The 24601-nt window shown below is 40.8% G+C and overlaps 1 protein-coding gene across 1 annotated transcript in view; it reads left to right on the top strand.

Moving 5' to 3' along the window:
* The window catches only part of Cda5 (Chitin deacetylase-like 5), a 143420-nt gene that overhangs the window by 86258 nt on the left and 32561 nt on the right, over positions 1–24601 (top strand). Inside the window, exon 2 of the mRNA XM_076806320.1 lies at positions 18718–18892. Coding sequence (XP_076662435.1) covers positions 18718–18892 — 175 coding nt within the window. The remainder of the gene's footprint in view (positions 1–18717; positions 18893–24601) is intronic.

Below are 24601 nucleotides of genomic sequence, written 5' to 3'. Positions count from 1 at the left end.
GTCCACGAGGCGTTCCTAAAATTCCTCGGCCCTGCAACGGAACTCGTTCGAACGTCGCTCGAGCAAACGATTCCGATAACGGTCACAAGCTACACGTGCGATTTCCTGGACGCGTTGCATCCCTGCGATTCGCAATTTTCTTCCAAGTGGAAATTCGATCGAAAGATATCGTACGCGTCTGCGTCTAATTTCACGATACTCGTTCCTCGTTCTTCTCAAGTTAAATCGCGTTGCGCGAACGTCAAATGAAATGTAGGAAGTTGCGACGAATGCGGTATAAATCGCGAAACGCGGCTGCGTGACGCGTTTACGCGATTATTCGGACGAATAACACGATAGTTAAGTCGGGAGAGAATATCAAAACTAATCGACCAGCTTGATCAAACACGGACGATCGCTCGTTTAACACTAGGTTTACGGGTTACCAAGAGTGGCCGTTTTTTAAGTCGAATATAGTCCAAGTGTTAAAATTCCTAAAATCTACAAAAATTGTCCACACTTTGTAATATTGTGTACACATAACAATTACAAAATTTGTTCTCCTCAGTACACGTATAAGTGACTTACACGTTAAGTACAAAGACATAATAATGTAATATTATGATATTATCATATTATCATATCTGTGGTCGCTAAGGACCTAGTTGTTGATGCGACCTGTACAAATAAATAAATAAAAAAAAAGAAGAGTGACCGTTTTACATTACTTTATAAACGTAACAAGAACATGTCTGTCCAAATTATTCTTCGTTTTTGAAATACTGCATGCCAAAAGAAATAAATTTATAATTCCTCACGGATGCATCAGCACAATCTCGATCATTGTAAATTAAAAATGGTAGAATCCGTCATTTTGACCGTCGTTTTTCGGAAGAATTCGTTGTTCGTAACGCGCAGGTATAGGCTGGCCGATGTTGCGCGATCGATCATGATTCGGAGCCCGCTTTCCACGGAATCCCGTAAACATCGATGATTTATAAGACCCGTTCGATACGCTTCCAATCGCGGGCAAAGTGCCGCGGCGGAAATGGAACATCGAGATCGGCGATCGAAGCGCGTTAGGTGTCCCGCAACGAGCTATAAAATCGCCATTCCGCGGCCGGACCGATAAATTAAGAGGAAAATCGTTTCCGGATCGACACAGTGCGGGCCACCGCGTCGGGCCGCCTCGGGCCGCCCCGGGCCGAGAAGCAGGACGAGCGTCCGTTCCCGGTAACTGTTTTTAACTTTCTTCGCGCGACTTTGGGAATCGATCGCGACTCGAAGTGGAGCATCGGAGTCGTAACCGCCACCGGTTACCATAATCCCGGTTCGTGCGTTTACCCCATCATCGGTTGCGTCGACACCGAACGACGATCGTCCGTCCGGTTCTTTTTTCAGCGTCCAAAACTTTCGCGTAATCACCGAAGAGAAAGGCGGAGACATTAAGTAAGAAAGCATTGTAACCACCATGACTTACGAATACAGTGATTTCTCGGTATATGTCGTTAACGCCTGGATGATAAACGTCGCGGAATTATCCCCACTACCGTCGAGTATAATTCATACAGATCTACAAATCGTACCGTCTAAATTTTCGATGTAAGTCCACATAAAAAGTTGCAAAACACAAATTTTAACAGTAGGTTTACGGAGCACTAAAAGTGACTATTTTATATTACGTTACAAAATGTACTGCCCAAATTTTTAGCCATTTTTTTTTTAATAACATACCCAAAGAAATAAATTTGTTGAATAACTTCTCATGGATGTATCTTTAGAGACTTAACAATTGCAAATTAAAAATATTAGAACCCGTCATTCCGACGGGTCCCGTAAACCTAGTGTTAATATTTTCTCTGCAATTTCGACCAATTGCAATTTCTGTAAACATTTTTATTCACTTTATGTAGCAGCCAATTGTGCTAACTTCTTTTAAAAAGAAAAATCCAAGTCGTATGGTCCAGTATTAACCCATTTGCATCATTAGCGTATATACAGCGAGGAGCAAAACTGATTACACACTATTTGAAACAACATAACTTTTTAAAAATTAGATCAAATGACTTGAATGTTATTGAGAAGTTGGAAGGATTAGTTTACTAGACGAGGTGTACAAAATTTGAATTGGTCGGAATCGCAAAAGAAATAGTAAAAGTTGGTTTTTTCAGCTTTTTTGTCTGAGCCTGTATTGAAAATTTAAAAAATGGGTCCTATTGACTCGAATAAATTATATTCGTGCTGAAAATTTCATGGATATTGGTTACTTCGTTTACGGGTTATAGACGTTTAAGAGTGCGATTTTTAGTCGAAAATTGTGAAAAATGGCAATTTTCCCACTTTATTTTACCAACGAAGATATACGATTTTGAGAAGCGTCCGAATATTATTGGAAGTCACTGTACATACATATCTGACCGTGCAAAATAAGATCGCGTGAATCAATTCGGCGTATAAAAAGTTTCGCGTAAATTAAAAAATTCTTTTTTGCTGGGAAGTGTATCGGGGTTTAACAATTCGCGTTTTCGAATCGCGAACAAATCGGTGCTATACGAACTAGTTGGCGAACATAGACTTCGCCGAGGCGCGAGCGTAACATTTGATACCCCGGCATGTAACACGAGTGACAAGAAACAAAACGATCACGAGACTGAAGAAATCGGTAAAATAACATGGCTCTGTTATCACTTTACATACCGGAAGCCTATTAATAGGATCCTCGGTGAGTATGTTTTACGCCGAGAAAAAGTTCGCAAGCAATCACCTAGGTAACGATCCCGGGAGAAGTGATTAAATTATGTTACCGGAACCGACTTGCCGGGTAAACGACTGAAGTCCTCGACTGTGGATCGTAAAACTGTGAGAAGTATCCACCAGTGGATGAAGCGTTATGATTAATCGGAGTTGCGAATTCACGGAAAGTTTGAACAGGTATACAACTGTATTATAGAACTATAATAAAGTAATGGGTAATAAGAGGTTGGAAAATCCGTGTGAAGGTTTCAAACAGAAGGAATTTCTTCTTTACAAATTTATAATATCTGAACAGAAATAACTATTGCGTTATAAATTTTTTTAATTTCAAACATAACTATAAAAAGCAGAAAAAGGAAACGTGTCCCTACTTTACCTAGGTTACGATATATATTAAAGGAAGAAATAACGACAATCATCTAATGAGACTCATTAAATAAACATTAATATCATATTTAAGTGAAATGAAATACATTATCTAATAACAAAAAACTGAAAAAAGGAACGTTTTTAGCTTACCCCTGACCAATAATAGGATCACTTCGACGTGTTACGAACAAGGACGAGAAAATTCTTCAAAGTTCTGGGCTGTACATAATTTGGAGAGCAGTATTTCTAATATATTGTATTTCAATTACACATCTGATTAAAATAATTAGTAATTGAATTCATTGAACGGTTTGAATTATGTAATTCAGTTACGACGTAGTTGAATTACTGTATAATTGAAATACAATGTAATTCAATTGTGCAATTGAATTTCAACGTAACTGAATTAGCACAACTCTGGCTGTATTTCAATTATATTGTATGTCAATTACACATCTCATTAAAATAATTAGTAATTGAATTCATTGAACGGTTTGAATTATGTAATTCAGTTACGACGTAGTTGAATTACTATATAATTGAAATACAATGTAATTCAATTGTGCAATTGAATTACAACGTAACTGAATTAGCACAACTCTGGCTGTATTTCAATTATATTGTATTTCAATTACATATCTGATTAAAATAATTAGTAATTGAATTCATAGAAAGGTTTGAATTATGTAATTCACTTACGACGTAGTTGTCAATTACTATATAATTGAAATACAATGTAATTCAATTGTGCAATTGAATTACAACGTAACTGAATTAGCACAACTCTGGCTGTATTTCAATTATATTGTATTTCAATTACATATCTGATTAAAATAATTAGTAATTGAATTCATTGAAAGGTTTGAATTACTATATAATTGAAATACAATGTAATTCAATTGTGCAATTGAATTGCAAAGTAACTGAATTAGCATCACTATGGTCCTTCCCAGGGGACCGGGGGATGCGTAAAGCATTTCCCTCACGATAAAAAGAAAAAAAGTATAGAACGTGCGACGATGAGTGACAATTACAGTGATTTCTCTATATATGTCGCCAAGGCCTGGATGATAAACGTCGCGGAACGATCCCCACTACCGCGGGGTATACCCCTTTATAGGGACCACGAAGCTCGAGAGGCCTCGGTATGTCTCCTGGACGATAAACGACGCCGGCAAGACCCGTGTTGTTGACATATATCGAGAATTCGCTGTATTCCGTGGTGCAAGGAAGATTCACAGATTCGCATATCTAGAAAGGATGCGAGATTAGGATCTGGGATTAGGCAAGAGGCGGCGACGGACCTTTCGCGTTCTTAAGCGACGAGGAACGACCTCGCTGGGTCAGGGAGAGGCTTCTCGCAGGTGCGAACAGAGAGATGAGCATCGAGCTGTATCTCCTCGCGAGCGCGCGATCAGCTTGGTATATGCTAAATAATCGGAGGATGCGTAATAATTTGCGCAACGGTTGTTCCGTCTGGCGGGCGCGGTTCGGTTTAGGCGAGTATCGAAGGTGTCGGTGCTCGAGAGTGAAAGGTGCAAGCTCGCGCGCGTTCAATACGCGGGACGACACTGGACGACGCCTCTGTAACCGGGTCGCAATCGCGAAATTTCGCGAGCAAGTACCGCAGCCGGGCAATTAAAACCGTAATCCGAGTTTCGCAATGCTCGCCGTTTCGCAGGCGCGGGGGATACGTGACAGCGGCGAGTAACGCGCGACCCAGTTCCCGACTCGCGTGGACCGATTAATTACGCTCGCCGTGGAAAACTTTCTTTAGGGATTTCTCTCGAAAGCGATACAGGCGTTGCTCGGGCCCGCTCGCCAACGGGGCCTCGCGTTTTCGTTGACGGGCCCCGCTTAAACGCATACGGCGAGAGAGATGCGACTCGGACGCGGGCGAAAACGTTTTGTTAGTTTAGCGAGGTCTTTCTTTGTAAGGAGGCCGTCGGAAATAACTTTGTGTGTGCTGAATTTCTTTCCGGAGATCATTTGTTCAAGATTTGATGTAGGATTTTAGCGACCTCGAGATTCCTAGCTGATCATCCAACGGAGCCCTGCTAATTTCCAGTTGTTGTTATATGAGTCCCGATCCCACTCACATGCTAGTCCTTCGCATCGTAGAAGGGTACCATAAGGACTGCAAGTAAAAAGATTCATATTGATTTTTCTTTCAATTCAGTTTAACTGGAAATTCAGTTGTTCGGAATTTTAATGTATGAAGGATTTTACCGACCTTGAGATTCCTAGCTGATGATCCAACGGAGCCCTGCTAATCTCCAGTTGTTGTTATATGAGTCCCGATCCAATTCACATGCTAGTCCTTCGCATCGTAGAAGGGTACCATAAGGACTGCAAGTAAAAAGATTCATATTGATTTTTCTTTCAATTCAGTTTAACTGGAAATTCAGTTGTTCGGAATTTTAATGTATGAAGGATTTTACCGACCTTGAGATTCCTAGCTGATGATCCAACGGAGCCCTGCTAATCTCCAGTTGTTGTTATATGAGTCCCGATCCCACTCACATGCTAGTCCTTCGCATCGTGGAATGGTACCATAAGGACTGCAAGTAAAAAGATTCATATTGATTTTTCTTTCAATTCAGTTTAACTGGAAATTCAGTTGTTCGGAATTTTAATGTATGAAGGATTTTACCGACCTTGAGATTCCTAGCTGATGATCCAACGGAGCCCTGCTAATCTCCAGTTCTTGTTATATGAGTCCCGATCCCACTCACATGCTAGTCCTTCGCATCGTGGAATGGTACCATAAGGACTGCAAGTAAAAAGATTCATATTGATTTTTCTTTCAATTCAATTTAACTGGAAATTCAGTTGTTCGGAATTTTAATGTGTGTAGGATTTTAGCGACCTTGAAATTCCTAGCTGATGATCCAACGGAGCCCTGCTAATTTCCAGTTGTCATTACTCCCTCCCTCCCATAATCACCAGCTGATGAATTTGATTTGTCCCGTAACAACAGTAGCAAAAGAAAATAAATATAGAACGCAACCTTTATTATCAAAAATCTAGATTAAATTAAACAATAAATTAAAAATATTACTCCTAATTTTCATTTTGAGTGTTCAGATAGTTCCTCGATTTTTCAATAATTTCGTTACTGCATTTCAAACTCGTAGAATCCCTTTGCTTTCGGTATATGCGTGAGTTTAACATTATTGGAACCATCGTTCTTCAAGCTTACTTTTACAATGGGTTGATATTCAACTGAAATAAAACAATTGATTTCGATCAGCGGATGAAAACAGAAAAATAGTTAAACTCGTAATAATTATAACCTGACAATTGAAAGGTGTGTCGAAACAAATGACAGATGCGATGAAACATTGATTTTGATCGAAGGCTTCGCAATTTTGCGCTCAACATAACTTACTGCAAATGTTCACTTGCTACTATTCTTACTGCAAATGTTCACTCGCTACTATTCTTACTGCAAATGTTCACTTGCTACTATTCTTACTGCAAATGTACACTCGCTACTGTTCTTACTGCAAATGTTCACTCGCTACTATTCTTACTGCAAATGTTCACTCGCTACTATTCTTACTGCAAATGTTCACTCGCTACTATTCTTACTGCAAATGTTCACTCGCTACTATTCTTACTGCAAATGTTCACTCGCTACTATTCTTACTGCAAATGGTCACTTGCTACTATTCTTACTGCAAATGTTCACTTGCTACTGTTCTTACTGCAAATGTTCACTTGCTACTATTCTTACTGCAAATGTACACTCGCTACTGTTCTTACTGCAAATGTACACTCGCTACTGTTCTTACTGCAAATGTTCACTCGCTACTATTCTTACTGCAAATGTTCACTTGCTACTATTATATTATTATGGGACAGAGGTAGTATATGAGTACCGATCCCGCTCATAGTGATCCCACTCGTAGTGACTGCAAATAAAAAGAGTCATACTGATTTTTCTATCAATTCAATTTAACTGGAAATTCAGTCGTTCGGAAAACGTAAAACTGCAGATTCCACCTGTCGGAACATCGTGCGCGGCTGCGCGGCGATGCGAAAAGAAACCTTGACGAGTCCTCGCGCAGGATCTCGCCCGGTGAAAATCGAGTCTCGATCGAGGCTCGATCGAGGCCCGTCGGTGCACCGTTGAGACTTTCTTTCGGGTCCTTGTCCCGTTGTTGAGTCACGGCTCGACGATCCCGAATTAGAAACTGACACGATCCAGCGGCTGCTTACCGAGACGCGAACGCGGTTCGCCGAAGCGTTCGCCGACCGCACAGGATATCTCGATACGCGAACGAACGCGATATATTTTATGTGCGTTAAAAACGCATGACCGGTGTATTGTATGTCATTGTCTCGAGGACGACGAAAGTCCTGCAACGTGTGGGCACCGTCGGCGTTTATGGAAACGATTTTCTAGCGCGACCCAGGGGATTCCCTGGAGGAGGATCGGCCGCGACCGACCATCCTCCGGTGAAAGACGCTCCGCAAGGACGCCTCGTTCGGATTCTCGGCCGAGCGAGTCAGCCTTTCCTATTCGAAGACACAGATCGCTCGACCAGATTACTCGCGTGCCGCGAACGCATCGACAGCTGGCAAAAGTTCGTCCAACAATATGGCAGCGAGTCGATAGCTCTGCTGCCTCGAAGAACTTCATCAATTTTTCAACACGTTCATTGCCGCGTGAACACTTTGCATGCTTCGCACAAGTCGTATCTATTTCGTTCGTATAAACGATCAGAGTTGTTTGTAATTGTTACCAGGTATTTGATAACGATGTTTGCACCTTACGCTATAATTTACTTCGTTTCGGAACGAATCGGTTGAGATTCAGTTCCACTTACTTTATGACAACCGTCTTTCATTTTTTTCGTCGTCGTGTCATCCATATGTGGGTGACGGAATTATTTGTGCAGGTTTTAAAATGAATTTTCACGACGATATATTCATTGCACTAAACTTGATTAGGATCTGTAACATGAAAGAAAGTTGGAGGATTACTCGGTATCATACATTTAATTTTTTGCAATTTTTATCTCATTAAATAACTTGCTTTGATTTTATGCAATTTTGGGGGTTTGGGCGTTCGAAGTGTTCAAACTGATGCTTTCCACGGAAACCACTATAGCGGTGTACAGTACCTTAAGGTTAAGCAATTCAAGACCGCCAGTCACTGATGACCACTGTGATGACTATAGTCAACGTGACAATTGAGAACGGGAATCCCGGACCCTCGCAAATCTCGTGTACGCGTGCTAGGGGTTTGTAGAGGGATGCGCACACACAGTCACTCGAGCCGAGTCCCTACCCTTAACAGTATGGCGAAATAGCCGTGCCTACCTCTAGACTGAACCTAAGACAATTTTTTTGTCACTGGTAGGTCTGAAAGTATTCGTCTGAATCAACGTGTCGACGATCTAGTAATTTCTTTCGGGATTGTCATGTACAATCAAGATTTTTCAGCATGGTTGTCCGAGCGTTCGTCTGGCACATTTAGGCGTGGTCTTCGTATCATTTAATTGTACGATTGCAAAGGATTGATTTTTACCGAATCGTAACAATAGCAGCACGACGAAGGAATATGCAATCTGAGCGGAAGGTTTACGTGGCTCCGAGCCTAATGTAGGTCACTGGAACGACTACGACTCGTGCATCACGAACCCGAAGAAACTGCTGCTGAATCAATAGACGCGTCGGACAATAGGGAAAGTGATAATCTTGAGAACTTGCAACATGCCGCGAACCTTCTGAATATGACAAAACGAAATAACTAGTCGTAGTCTGAGCCGAATATAATCACTGGACCGCGGGTCTTTATGCAACATCAAAATTACGAGAAAGTGGAGTTGCATAAAAATCGTTTTCTTTTAACAATTTCAATAGCTTGTACATAACTTGCCAGTAATATTAAACTCATCTGATGATTCGCCTACACATTTTAGCCAAAAACACATCAAATCAGCTAATAATCATCCACGCTCCCTTCAATATCTCTTAAATTGACCGCGGATCTTTATGGATTTTTCTGGCTTTCGAAAATGTTAAGAAAAAATGCTGGAATATACAAATCGACGGAATTTTGTACGATTCTTATTTATTTCGGATCTATAAATGGTGCTACCACTGAAAATATGATTTTATACGATTCCACTTTCATGACGTTTGTCTACAAAACCTGAAAATTCCATAAACATCCGCAGTCTATTCATCAATCGGCGGTGCTCGGGTTTATTTTGACCCAGAGTATCAAAACTCGTCAACCAGTCAACATAATGAATCGCTGTTACATTATAAATAATAGAAAGACCATGGCCATTCCACGAAGTACCTTCAAAACCACGTTTAAAAATATTGCTAAATAAATCTGTGAAGGGTTCTAAGTACTTCTAGTTTTACAATTGGGAAGAGGGACGGTCGTCCAAGGGTTAAGACTAACACTAGATTCACTGAGCACTAAAAGTGACTATTTTACATTACTTCATAAAAATAACAAGAATGTCCCGCCCAAATTTTTAGCCATTCTAATAACATATACCGAAAGAAATAAATTTGTTGTATAATTCCTCACGGATGTGTCTTTAGGATCTAAATAATTTTAATTGTTTAGAATCTTAATATTAGAACATATTGACGAGTTCCGTAAACCTAGTGTTGAATAAATGTCGCGTCTATACCTAGAGCGTGATATAGGTTTGTTCTTGCGTGTGATTTTCCGCCTACCGATACCACCTGACTCGCAAGTAAACAGGTAAACACGCAACAGGGCTGCGACGCGATCGACAGCTGGCGCATGTAACAGTGTCGAGAGTCTGTCGCGTGGTGACCTTAAAAGCGAAGAGACTCCGTCCAGCGAACGAGAGACACCAACGACTCGAGGTCATCCCGGTGTTGGATTCCGGGTTTGGAAATCGAGTACAACGGTTTAGAATAAAATCGAGAAGAGTTTCATTTAAGTGTATACACGGTGGCGAGTTTAAGGTACAGCGATGTGACCTTCTGCACTGAGATATGCAAGAAGAAGCTCTGCTTCTGTTTCGACGGACTGCTACATATACAGGGTCATCCGTTTTTAAACGGCCAAACGTCAACCAGCTATTGAGGACCCCAAATGAAACAACTTTCACCCCTAACACATTCTTTGATTCGGTCTTGATTTTTAGATAATTGCAAGAACCCGTCATTTTTTGCGTTCACTTAAGATTAAATATATTAGGACTACAATTGTGTATCTTGACGATTTTTCCTTTGTTTGGTTTAAAATAAATAGGGGCATCTTTTTTATGTAGTCAACTTTTTTATATGACCTTTGGATCTTGGTTTTTTGAATGAAATAACTTCGAATCAAAAAAAGTGTTAGGGGTGAAAGTTGTTCCATTTCGGGTCCTCTATAGCTGGTAGACGTTTGGCCGTTTAAAAACGGACGACCCTGTATATATGTAGTTTTTGAGAGGAAAATGTGGAAGGGAGTAGAAAAGGCTTGTTGTGGAAAGGATGACGTGGACGAGACAAAGTCTAAGGGTCTGTTTGGTCCTGATGATTCAAGGGTGACGTGTCTATGGCATGATTATCATGATGCGTTGGTGTTTAACTAGAGCCTAGGGTTATCGGGTATGCAACACCGGTTGCTTGGAAACGGAGGCGCGGGTTTCCTCGAACGGGACAAACGGAACGAACGGAAGAAACGTCGTTCGATCGCAGCTCCTCGTATCGAATACCGGAACGTAAATCTGTCGGGCATAGATCGTCGACGCGCGAGCTGGGTTTCGTAACTCGCGGGGCGGGGGCGACGCGATAAAGCCGCGCATGCTGAGGCTCGATCATAATTTCGAGGCTCGGCTACGTGGTCGAGAGCGGACTTTCGCCGTTCGTCGAGTCGGCGTGCGAGAGAGTCTCGATCTCGCAACCGCCTCGCATTAATTGCCGGCCATCGGAGGATGATAATTAGGATCGTTTAGAGACGGGGGTCCGACAGGCCAACAATGAGGGGCGAGCTCGAGATTTCCGCCGGTGCCCGTTGGTGCTGGCTGGCCGGTGTACGCCGCGCGACAGCTAATTGACAAGCCGGTGTGTACTTTTGATCGAGACAAGACTATCGGCTCGTGAAAGCTCGCGGTTTCGGCGCTCGTCTGTTAAACTACTCGGCTCTCGTTTCTCTACGGCGCGGCGCGGCGCGGCGCGCGTAATCGCTCGAGCACCGAGGTTCCCACGTGCGAACCGAGCAATTAGAGCGTCGCGTTATCGAACCGAGAAGCTGGCGCGAGTTCGTCGGGATTCAAAGTTATTAACGAAGCATGACCGACAACGTAACCGAGGGAACGTGGCACACGCGTCTCGCCTCCCGTTCCGCCGACAGAAATTTTCCGCGCACGATCCACTCAAAGGACGCGGCCGTGGGATCACCGTTCGCCCGCGTACCCTTTTAACCGTGATTAATCGCTGGTTTACGAGAAAGACGGATCCGGGAGATGGCGGTCTACTCGCGAGGCTACTCGCCTCGTGAGCCTCGTTCGGCTGGTTCAACTGGTTCACCGATACTCGCGAGGAAAGGCGAAGAGAGGCCAGGCGAACGAGAGGTCCCTGCGCAACCGGTGAACGCCCCTCGATCGCGCTCTGCACCCTGCGGATCACCTGGGAACACCCACTCACGATCCACCCGGTCCCTGAATATTACTAAAGCCACCTCGACCTCCCCGGCATTCGTACCTCGATCCCACGATCCGCTCTATCTCTCCCTCCCCCCTCGCTCCAAGCCTCGAGAACTGTCCTAGAAGATCCCCGGAGACGTCTCCGCGAATCCCGCAGCTCCGTCTACTCGCGAATAGCGATCGCCTTGCGTTCTCTGCACCGTCTTGCGAATCCTGCGTGATTAGAACCTCCAGGTCCGTTATAGGTAACCCTCTTCGCTTCAATACCCGATGTTCCTTCAAGTCTTTCGTATTGTCATCATTTGGACAGCGGATCTTTGAGCAATATTAAAATTGTGAACATTTTCTTGTTTCTTCAATAGTTCTAAAATGTTGAAAATTACATATTAACGTTCCCTTGGTATTGGAGTCTTGTTACTGTTTTAAACTTCTACTCATTTCTCTAGTAAATTACATATTGACATTCCTCAGCTATTCTAAGCTTTTTACGGTTTTAAACTTCCACTCATTTCTCTAGTAAATTACATATTGACGTTCCTTAGTTATTCTAAGCTTTTTACGGTTTTAAACTTCCACTCATTTCTCTAGTAAATTACATATTGACGTTTCTCAGCTATTCTAAGCTTTTTACGGTTTTAAACTTCCACTCATTTCTCTAGTCAATTACATATTGACGTTCCTTAGTTATTCTAAGCTTTTTACGGTTTTAAACTTCCACTCATTTCTCTAGTAAATTACATATTGACGTTCCTTAGTCATTCTAAGCTTTTTACTGTTTTAAACTTCCACTCATTTCTCTAGTAATCAGTCCACTAGTCTGGTAATCATTATATGCAGAATTATTTGGTCGTACGTTTTCCGCTGCAAATGTATGAGCGAGTTGCGATTGTCCAGGAAAACAGAAATCCCAAGCTGCCCGCCATTGTTCGACGACCATACCAGATTATGTGTGTAATCCGGTGCCCTTTCCCTGGAGTGTCTGAAATAAGTCAGCATCAAATTCTTTCGTCGGTTTCTTCGCTCCGTTCAGGTAACACGAGTTAAAGTTAATTAACTCTAAACCTACCACGCGCGGTCAAACGACCGTTTTTGAAATTTCGTTCAGAATTTCTTGTGTACAACGTTACTGCATCCCCATGTAACTTATTGACTTTTCCTATAATATGCGTACAACCCATTCTTCAATATTCACAACTTTCTTTATTGTTTACTTTCCGAAAAAATTTCATAGCATGTCTTTCTATATTAAGATACATATTTTTTTGTTTGAAGCGATCATTTGACCGCTCATGGTAGGATTAGGTATATACAGGGTGAGGCGCTGGAAACAGGCCACCTGAATAACTCGGCTGCTATTGGTGTTAGGAAGAAATGCATCAGATGGAACTCGCTTGGTTTCGAGGGTGCATTAATCTGATGTTAGTAGCTTCTTTGTAGGTGGACGCGTAAAGGACATATGAAGGTCAACTTCATTTTTTTAAATGGAATGTCCCATTTTTAAAACCATAGATCGATAGAGTATCAAAGTCTGAGTATAAAAGCGTTCACCTTCATATGTCCTAAACCTAATAGTTAACGAGATATTATCCAAAGAAGAAAGAAAATTATTTCGATAATATCTCGTTAACTATTAGATTTAGGACATATAGAGGTCCGTACAGTTTTACTCAGAATTCGCTAGTCTATCGATTCATGATACAAAAAGTAGGTCTTTCCATTTAATTTTCTTTCCTCACCCTGTATGAAATGTCGGTAGGTTTAGTGTTAAAATTCACTACGTAGTAAAGGATTAGAGTCGACTAGTCCGACAGACGAAACGAAGATGGCGTTGCTAACGCGCCTGCGAAAAATTCAGACTGTCGAACGAGACGAGGTTATAAAGGTAAACACTTACGCTTCTCGGATGGTTAGCAAAGGACACCGGCTACGCTGATTGGTCGACCGTCGGGGAATGACTATACATAGTTACTACTTGAATCGTGTATGCGAAAATAGACAGGCCGAGCAGGTCCTTAACCTTCCGATCGACCGATCGGCTGAGGTCCCATCGTGAAAGCCAGTGCCGGATCGAGGAAGAGGAAAGATCGATGATGTATGCAAATGCGTGACTAAGCTTTTCGAGAGAGTTAACGAGGTAGGCGTGTTCGGCGTATTAAGACCACGGGCCCGAATTCGACCCGAGTAGGTTGTGGAATCGGAGAAACGCCGGCGGAATGATCCTGATTTTACGCGGACTCTGCGGACGGCCCGATGATTGAGTAAGATCTAGGCGAACGTTACACACGGAAGACCGCATGCTCTCGTGTACATATAATCGATGGCCGGGCGGAGCCTTTCGTTTAATTAGAGGCCTCCCGAGCGTTCTCACATTGTCCGGCTTTTGCCGTGTTAATTATGTGTATAATCGAGCAGCATCTAAATTGCATAAAAGGTATAATGACCATGTCGAAAACGGGCATTACACAGCCTGATAAACGGCCGGCGTGCACAGCACGGTGAACGGTGAATGCTAGCTGAACGAAACTCGAAATTTAAGTTGAAAAACAGCTGCTAATCGTATTTGCTCATCAGTGAATAATCGGGAACGAGCCTTTAATGAACTCGATTATTTCCAGAAGCCGCTCAATGGTAACGAAACTTCCAAGTATAGCAACACATGAATTTTCACATGGCGGATTTTCGTAAAATTATTTACAATGCCCCACTGGTTGAATAGGAAATGGTGCAATAATCAGGGTAAGAATGGGAATAGGCAGAGTATAGGTAGATCGGTCAGAGTAGGAATGAGTGAGTCAGAGAAAGAGAGAGAATGCGTGGATAAGATAGTTTTTTGTAAATATAGGATATTGTAAACCGAGTCCATAAAGCAATCTACCATAGAATTATTACGCTACATATAGGTTAACATAGAATTTTCTTTCTCTTTCGTATACACCGTGTCGCATCAAAGAATTCGTGCACCAATTGCGAAATGCAGGAGCCACGTAAAAATGGATCTCGCTGATTAACAATTTTAACGTATCTAAAACAATGTATCGATGCCCTTAAACTGTTTTAATTTTTCGTATCGCACCCACCTCGTCGTTGATGCATCGAACGCTCAGTCAGGAAACATGAAGACATAGTTTAATCAAGGTAAATCTTCTCTTTGTTTCGGGAGATTTTGCGACTTTGTCCTCGGCCGCGAGAACAGGCCGATTTGTAGGAGCACAGGTGCGAATCTCGACGCGCGATCTTTGACCTCCCGTTTCGGCCCACGGAACCAGCGGGAGAACGCAGAAACTCGGTCGCCGGTGTATTAGGCACGATTGTGCTCCGTTCCGAACGAGCACGCGATTAATTACCGTGCCAGGAGATCGGTATCGGTTTTCGTTGCGTCAGACGAAACAATTCGGCGAGCAACCGCGCGCGGAGAGAGTCCACGAAGAAAGCGACGAATAAACAAAGGAGCGCAACCGTGGGTGCCAGAGACTTCCGTTAAACCGCGAACACATCGGTGCTGAAAGATCACTGTCTCGACGTTGCGACTATTGGATAGCTCTAACGAACCGTACAACCACTCTCGATTAGGTATTTTACGATTCTGTCCGCCCTTTTGTACGAAGATTCTCCTAAGCGTCAAATAAGAACGGTGCTTACGGGCCCGGTCTTCGTAGATTCGCGATAAGGTAGAGTGACCACGTTACCGACAAAAATAGACGAAAAATGATTTTACATGCCTCAACTTTTCGTCCTTATGTGAGAATATTTTTCGTTGGGAAAGGACTCGTTCGAAAGAGGAAGGTTCAATCTAGCACGCGCTGGTCACGAGCTGACGAGATTATGCAGATATTTGGTAATGTTAGGGTTACCCATAAGTTTTAAAATGAATTTTTACGTTGATATATTCATTCTACCAAATTTGATTAGGATCTGTAAAATTCAAGAAAGTTGGAGGACTACTCGATGTCATACATTTAATTCTTCTCAATTTTTATTTCATTAACAGCCAAGACTCTGTAGATTCGCGATAAGGTAGAGTGACCACGTTACCGACAAAAATAGACGAAAAATGATTTTACATGCCTCAACTTTTCGTCCTTATATGAGAATATTTTCCGTTGGGAAAGGGCTCGTTCGAAAGAGGAAGGTTCAATCTAGCGCGCGCGCTAGTCAGGAGCCAACGAGAATATGCAGATATTTGGTAATGTTAGGGGTACCCATAAGTTTTAAAATGAATTTTTACGTTGATATATTCATTCTACCAAATTTGATTAGGATCTGTAAAATTCAAGAAAGTTGGAGGACTACTCGATATCATACATTTAATTTTTCTCAATTTTTATTTCATTAACAGCCAAGACTCTGTAGATTCGCGATAAGGTAGAGTGACCACGTTACCGACAAAAATAGACGAAAAATGATTTTACGTGCCTCAACTTTTCGTCCTTATATGAGAATATTTTTCGTTGGGAAAGGACTCGTTCGAAAGAGGAAGGTTCAATCTAGCACGCGCTGGTCACGAGCTGACGAGATTATGCAGATATTTGGTAATGTTAGGGGTACCCATAAGTTTTAAAATGAATTTTTACGTTGATATATTCATTCTACCAAATTTGATTAGGATCTGTAAAATTCAAGAAAGTTGGAGGACTACTCGATGTCATACATTTAATTCTTCTCAATTTTTATTTCATTAACAGCCAAGACTCTGTAGATTCGCGATAAGGTAGAGTGACCACGTTACCGACAAAAATAGACGAAAAATGGTTTTACATGCCTCAACTTTTCGTCCTTATATGAGAATATTTTTCGTTGGGAAAGGACTCGTTCGAAAGAGGAAGGTTCAATCTAGCGCGCGCTGGTCATGAGTTGACGAGATTATGCAGATATTTGGTAACATAAGCGATAGAAGTTGGCCAAAAATTGACGATGTTCCTGCCGTGGAATCCAAGCATTTTTACGCCATTGAATGAGTATTCTGGATGAAATCGAGAGTAGCCAGAAAATATCTCCAGCTACAAATTGAGCTACATTTTGTCTCGATTCTCTGCGAAATAAAGCCAAAAACTTGGAGCATGTTTCTGGCGAGTCAGAATTCATACTATTGATAATACAGAGCAAAAAATGTGACAGGTTTAGTCACAGACTTAGGACCCGTCGGATCAAGACCAAGACGGATCGTCTGAACGCTATGAATGGAAATTGTACAGCAGTTAGCGACCTCCTGACTCTGAAAAAGTCACGTGACTATCCCGGGCCCTTAACACTTTACCGGGGACTTATTGAGTGATGTGTTAGTTGATATTTTAGGTGAATTTTTTTAGGAATATTTCCAAATAATAAAGGAAAATGTGAAATGCATATGATTTATTAATTCTTTATGTATATGAAGATATTTATTAACCATTTTTTTTTTGTTATATAAATTATTTTTACAACGCTCGTGAAACCACTGTCAGAAAAATGCCTGTTGCATTTTTGACTTTGGCACATTGTGCACGCACTATTAGGCTGAACATTACTTTAATGTTCAAAACCACTTTAAAATAAACGATATATATAATAATAAGAAGAAGAATAATTCTTTTTTTTTATAAAAATCGAAAATTTATAAAATGGATTTTTCGCCGTCTTGGCACCACTGTGCGGCGCAAGGTCGACCAAAAATCCGGTTACTTATTCTCGATTGCGCAATCCGCCGCTTCGTACACCGGTCACGTTTCATTGCGGCCGTTTCGTGCACCGATACACCAGCCGCACGGAACGGTGGCCGTTAATAACTCGCCTAACGTCCACTTAACCCCTCAACTGCGACGGATAAGAACCCGCGACCCCCTCGGAATAGCAAATTCAAGACTTTCACGGGCCGCGGCCGGCGCTTCTTCTCACTGCCAACTGCTTTTGACCGTGCCCTTTACCACCATGTCCCGTTAGCGGTTATGTCAACTCCCATTTGTGGCGTTTATCGTACTGTACCGGCCTCGCTCAATTGACAATGCGTGGAATAATTTAATTCATTCGATCGAAACTGTAGAATTGATATTCAACACCTGCGGATTTTATACATTTAGTCGGTAAATCAAACGCAAGATACGTTTAAACTGTTTAGAAATGCTATAATAGTAGAATTGATGTTCATCACCGAGTCGCGGGTTTTATGCGATTATGACAATAGTGGGTAAATCAAATGCAAGAAACGTTTAAAATGTCTATCAATTCTATTGTATCATTTTCACCTGTTTACGATTATTAACACTTTGACTGCCAAACTAGAAACCTCAAAAATTCCATAAAATCAGTGTTATTTAATGAAATAAAAATTGACAAAAATTGAATGTGTGATATTGAGTAGTCCTCCAACTGTATTGCATTTTACAAATCCTAATCGGTACGATGAATATATTAACGTAAAAATTCATTTTAAAACCGGGACAAATAATTCCGTCACCATATGGGTGACATGGAGGTGAACGTGTTAAGGAGAGAAATAAATGTCTACGTAGCTTCTGTGTCTCGAAATTGATTCAGACATTTTTTCTTTCGCTTACTTTATAGCTTCAATGTGTGTTTTTATGAGTACAGTGAATTCTCGATATATGTCAACAACACGGGTCTTGCCAGCGTCCTGTATCATCCAGGAGACGTACCCGAGCCGTGTTATGTCCCGCGGTAGTGGGGATAGTTCCGCGACGTTTATCCTCCAGGCCTCGGCGACATATATAGAGAAATCACCGTATATACAATTCTTATCGAGTCCCGCAACCAGAGAATTTTTATTCCGCATAAAAATTCGTAATCTATCTATAATTGCGAATCTTCGTGCTTCCGCAGCGATTGCGAAGACGTGAACGACATTTCGCGAGCGGTTTTTCCATAAGTAGACAAGTTTGTCCGTTGTTCTGTAAAACAATCCGTGAGAATGGGAATCCGAGTAAAGATCCGCGTTCCGCTTATGAGAATGGGTGCGCTAACGCGGAATGACAATGTGTGTTTGCAGGATGCCAGCGAAACATCCCGAGAAGCGCCAGAGCGAGCAGAAACGAGGCAGTTTTGGAATTCGAGTGTCCGGAAGAGTTCGGTTACTATCCTCATCCCCGCGACTGCACGCAATACTATGTCTGCGTGTTCGGCGGCCCGCTGCTCGAGTCCTGCACGGGCGGTTTGATGTACAGGTAATTACTAGACAATTAATTAATTACTAGGTTTACGGAGCACTAAAAATGACTATTTTACATTACTTTACAAAAATAACGTGATCGTATCTATCAAAATTTGTGGACATCTTTTTAATAATATACGGTAAGGAGCAAAACTGATTACACACTGTTTGTAACAACTTTTTTAAAATTAGATCAAATGACTTGAATGTTATTGAGAAGTTAGAAGAGCGGTTTTTAGTCGAAAATCGTGGAAAATGGCAATTTTCCCACTTTTAATCGTTTGTAACTCGTAAACGAAGTAACCAATATCCACGAAATTTTCAGCACGAATATAATTTATTCGAGTTAATAGAACACATTGTTTAAATTTTACAGGCTCAGATAAAAAAGCTGAACAAACCAACTTTTACTGTTTCTTTTGCGATTCCGACCAATTCAAATTTTTGTCAAAAATTGTTTACGTCTAACAAACTAATCCTTCTAACTTCTCAAAAACACTACAGTTATTTGGACTAATTTGGAAAAAGTTATGCTGTTTCAAATATTGTGTAATCAGTTTTGCTCCCTACTGTATATCCAAAGAAATCAATTTGTTAAATAATTCGAGCGCGTTGGATAACGTTCCTGCAAAAGCATCGGTGCCATAATTGAGTCGTTTAACACTAAACCTACCGAGCCTTGAAAGCAACTGATACATGTTGTCTTATAAAAATGACGAGATTGAATTTATTTCGATTTTTGCGGTTCGTATTATAATACATGCTGTACTAAATATATTTATTCAATCATTTTTCACGAAGACATCTCATAATTCCAGTAATTGTCAAATAAAAATCTGGAACCGGTCTTTTTGACTCGGCAGTGGTAGGTTTAGTGTTAATGAAAAAGCGGTGTAAGTCAACATTTGACCGTTTGGTTCAACGCCACGTGTTCGATCCTTAATTAAAATGATTGCAACATAATTTTAGCGTGGCTTGCACAAGACCAGCGCAACATCCTTCGACATTATACCTACCTACTTAATTCATATTGGACAAAAATGGGTGTGATTTCAAGCAGTGATCAAAACAGTTTAAGTCGAGTGATTAAGTAGAGGTTTTAATCGATACGGTGATGAAAATTCCTACTTGGTTCTTATGTCCAGCAATTACTGCAAACAATTTTTATTTCAGAAGATTCGCAGTCTATTTATTCGCAGTCTATTCCATTTACGTTAAGCCGTTCAAAAAACCTGTTGTTTCAGCGGAAAAAAAAATTGGATAAACCGTGGGAGCAGAATTTTTTAAAAGAGGAATCAGAACCCGATCCCCCGTTTCGAAGCCGGGGGAGTGTCGAGCGTGTCTCGAAATAAAGAGCTAATTTGTCGGCGGACAATCGAGCAGGGCACTTAATCGTGGCGTAATTTACTATCGTGTAGAAAGTCCCGGGACCCGTTTTTAAGCGCGCGAACCAGAAGATAGAGCATCTCTTCTGGGACCGTTCTCCGCGGACAAGTGGATAATCGATCGAGAAGACAAAACGACTAGGCAGACGGGGCTTCTCGGGCAGTTCGGTTTCGCGTCGATACGTGGAAACGATTCAGAAACGGCCGACGAATATGGCCGCGAAATTAGCAGAGAGCTCGCGAGCGATTGAAACGCGTCCGAACGATACCGCGGCGCGGCGCGGCGTCGAATCGAAAGGGAAACGAAACGCAACAAGCCATTGTCGTCCAGATATAGGCAGCTTTAATGGATGCGCTCTCCAACGATTCCCAGGGCCCTCGCAACAACAGATTCCGCAGATTTCTACTTCTTGCGCGTCCAGAATGAAATTCCTCCGGAACCACTGAATTCGCAGACCCCCTCCGCCTCAACAAAATCCTCGATCGTTCCTCTGAACCCTTAGGGTTAGATCAACCCTTTCTCTTACGACGACGCCCTTGCAGATATTAGTCGTTTGCTCCGCGGACAGAGTTGTGCGAATTCAATTACACGATTGACTTACATTTCAAATACACAGGGTGTCCCAAGCAACAGGAACAGGCTCCTGCCAAGACCGAAATAATTCAGTGAACTTTTAGCGTCGATAACTTCTTTACGGATAAGTTTAGGGCATAAGTATGTTAGCATTTTTATGTAGAGGACAAGAAACTGCATCGATTGGTGCAGTCAAAAATGTAGGTTTCCATTTTAGAAAGAAGTGCAGTTGCATTTTGCTGATGCATCGATGCACAAAACTGCATAAAATTAGTTGCGTATTATGCATCGTCTGATGCCATTCAACTTTTTCTTATAACATTTTTCTCTATTCCCAACCGTTTAGGAGGTACAGACTGTTCCAGTTGCGTGGGACACCCTGTATAGTAATTCAACTACGTCGTAACGGAATTAGATAATTCAAACCTTTCAATTAATTCAATTGCTAATTATTTTAATCGGATGTGTAATTGAAATACAATATAATTAAAATACAGCTCACCAAATTATGTATAGCCTGGAACTTTGAAGAATTTCCTCGTCCTTATTCATAATACGTAACGCTATTAACGTAATTACTTTGTAATTATAATTCTAGGAGTAATTCAATTGTAATTCTGCACAAGTCTGATCGTAATTCGCAATTAATGTAATTTAATTACAAAGTATTTTATAATTGTACTCCAATTACGAATTACATCGTAATTCAATTGAACGAAGATCTGAATTATAAATTAGAATACGACTGAATTACAATGTAATTCAATTACTTTGTAATTATAATTCCTGGAGTAATTCAATTCTAATTCTGCACAAGTCTGATCGTAATTCGCAATTAATGTAATTTAATTACAAAGTATTTTATAATCGCACTCCAATTACGAATTACATCGTAATTCAATTGAACAGAGATCTCAATTATAAATTAGAATACGACTGAATTACAACGTAATTCAATTACTTTGTAATTATAATTCCTGGAGTAATTCAATTGTAATTCTGCACAAGTCTGATCGTAATTCGCAATTCATGTAACTTACTTACAAAGTATTTTATAATTGTACTCCAATTACGAATTACATCATAATTCAATTGAACGAAGCTCTGAATTATAAATTAGAATATGACTGAATTAGAATGTAATTCAATTACTTTGTAATTATAATTCCTGGAGTAATTCAATTCTAATTCTGCACAAGTCTGATCGTAATTCGCACTTAATGTAACTTAATTACAAAGTATTTTATAATTGTACTCCAATTACGAATTACATCGTAATTCAATTGAACGAAGATCTGAATTATAAATTAGAATACGACTGAATTACAATGTAATTCAATTACTTTGTAATTATAATTCCTGGAGTAATTCAATTCTAATTCTGCACAAGTCTGATCGTAATTCGCAATTAATGTAATTTAATTACAAAGTATTTTATAATCGCACTCCAATTACGAATTACATCGTAATTCAATTGAACGAAGCTCTGAATTATAAATTAGAATATGACTGAATTAGAATGTAATTCAATTACTTTGTAATTATAATTCCTGGAGTAATTCAATTCTAATTCTGCACAAGTCTGATCGTAATTCGCACTTAATGTAACTTAATTACAAAGTATTTTATAATCGCACTCCAATTACGAATTACATCGTAATTCAATTGAACAGAGATCTCAATTATAAATTAGAATATGACTGAATTAGAATGTAATTCAATTACTTTGTAATTATAATTCCTGGAGTAATTCAATTCTAATTCTGCACAAGTCTGATCGTAATTCGCACTTAATGTAACTTAATTACAAAGTATTTTATAATCGCACTCCAATTACGAATTACATCGTAATTCAATTGAACGAAGCTCTGAATTATAAATTAGAATATGACTGAATTAGAATGTAATTCAATTACTTTGTAATTATAATTCCTGGAGTAATTCAATTCTAATTCTGCACAAGTCTGATCGTAATTCGCAATTAATGTAATTTAATTACAAAGTATTTTATAATCGCACTCCAATTACGAATTACATCGTAATTCAATTGAACGAAGCTCTGAATTATAAATTAGAATATGACTGAATTAGAATGTAATTCAATTACTTTGTAATTATAATTCCTGGAGTAATTCAATTCTAATTCTGCACAAGTCTGATCGTAATTCGCACTTAATGTAACTTAATTACAAAGTATTTTATAATCGCACTCCAATTACGAATTACATCGTAATTCAATTGAACAGAGATCTCAATTATAAATTAGAATATGACTAAATTACAATGTAATTCAATTACTTTGCAATTATAATTCCAGGAGTAATTCAATTGTAATTCTGCACAAGTCTGATCGTAATTCGCACTTAATGTAATTTAATTACAAAGTATTTTATAACCGCACTCCAATTACGAATTACATCATAATTCAATTGAACGAAGCTCTGAATTATAAATTAGAATACGACTGAATTACAATCTAATTCAATCACTTCGTAATTATAATTCCAGGAGTAATTCAATTGTAAATCTGTACAAGTCTGATCGTAATTCGCACTTAATGTAACTTAATTACAAAGTATTTTATAATTGTACTCCAATTACGAATTACATTGTAATTCAATTACATTAATTGCGAATTACGATCAGACTTGTACAGATTTACAATTTAACTACATTGTAATTCAATTACTTTGTAATTATAATTCCAGGAGTAATTAAATTCTAATTCTGTACAACTCTGCCCGCGGATAATCGCTGTTCCGGAATTTCGTGCGACGAGAACGATCGTAGAAACCCGTTCCGAATCTCCGTGGGCGAACAAGCGGAAAGATCGCCGAAATTGGGAATCGTGAGATTAGATCGGTTCACGCGAGTTAACGATCGCGAGCGTGGATACGTCGTGGGTTCAACGGCCGGCCGCGTCTTCGGGACACGGTTTAGCGATTAACGGCCGCTAGATAATATCTACGAGCTGGTCTCGACGACGAATCCCTCTCATAAATTACTACGACGACCTCGTCGCGCGGATCGAGTAGATTCGGGAGTGATACGAGTTGCCGATCACGCTGACGCGTCTCGATTTCTGTGTTAGCGTGTTGGGTCTGGGTTTATCGAGACGGTGAACGGAGAACGGAGAACCGGGGAGCGTCGGAGGGCGTTATTACGATCCTGACGCGCTTTCGATCTAGAAACCGGCGACCGGCGAGGTAAAAGGGGGTCGTACGCATAACGCTCGAGAAAAAATCGGACTGCCACACCTCCTAGAGGCAGGACGGGGCTCGCGGCGACACGCACCGTGCAAAACAGCAAACAAGTTCGCTAGAAAACCGGCCCTCGCGCCGGGTCGCCTAACCGATCCGATGGTAACGCCGTGTCCAATTAAGGACGCTCGTAAACTCTCCTCGTAACACGATTCCAAATTCAGCCGGTCTTCGTAAAATCCTCGCGCGATCCACGAACCGGTATATGTATACACTCGGGTTTTGATCCACCGCGGCGACACACGCGATCCGCGATCCCTACATCGATCCACCTCCGCGCGACCTTTGGATCGATCCTCCCGTTCACGGCGATGGTACACGCTCGAGTGCTGAAGTCTTCAATTTCAGAAACTAGAAGAGTCCCTCTTCCATGGTACAAATTGACCCTCTCAAGCTGTAAATAAACTGCGAAACTCACGACTAGATTTATGCACTGATAATAAAACAAGTGAAACATTAAACGTGAGATAAAAGGATTGCACGAGTGACGATTGGACTCCGGA

The sequence above is a fragment of the Halictus rubicundus genome, chromosome 2, assembly GCF_050948215.1.
Source record: "Halictus rubicundus isolate RS-2024b chromosome 2, iyHalRubi1_principal, whole genome shotgun sequence".
In the NCBI taxonomy this organism is placed as follows: domain Eukaryota; kingdom Metazoa; phylum Arthropoda; class Insecta; order Hymenoptera; family Halictidae; genus Halictus; species Halictus rubicundus.
Note: the sequence above shows the minus strand (reverse complement) of the source record. Positions and strands in the feature narration are given on the sequence as shown.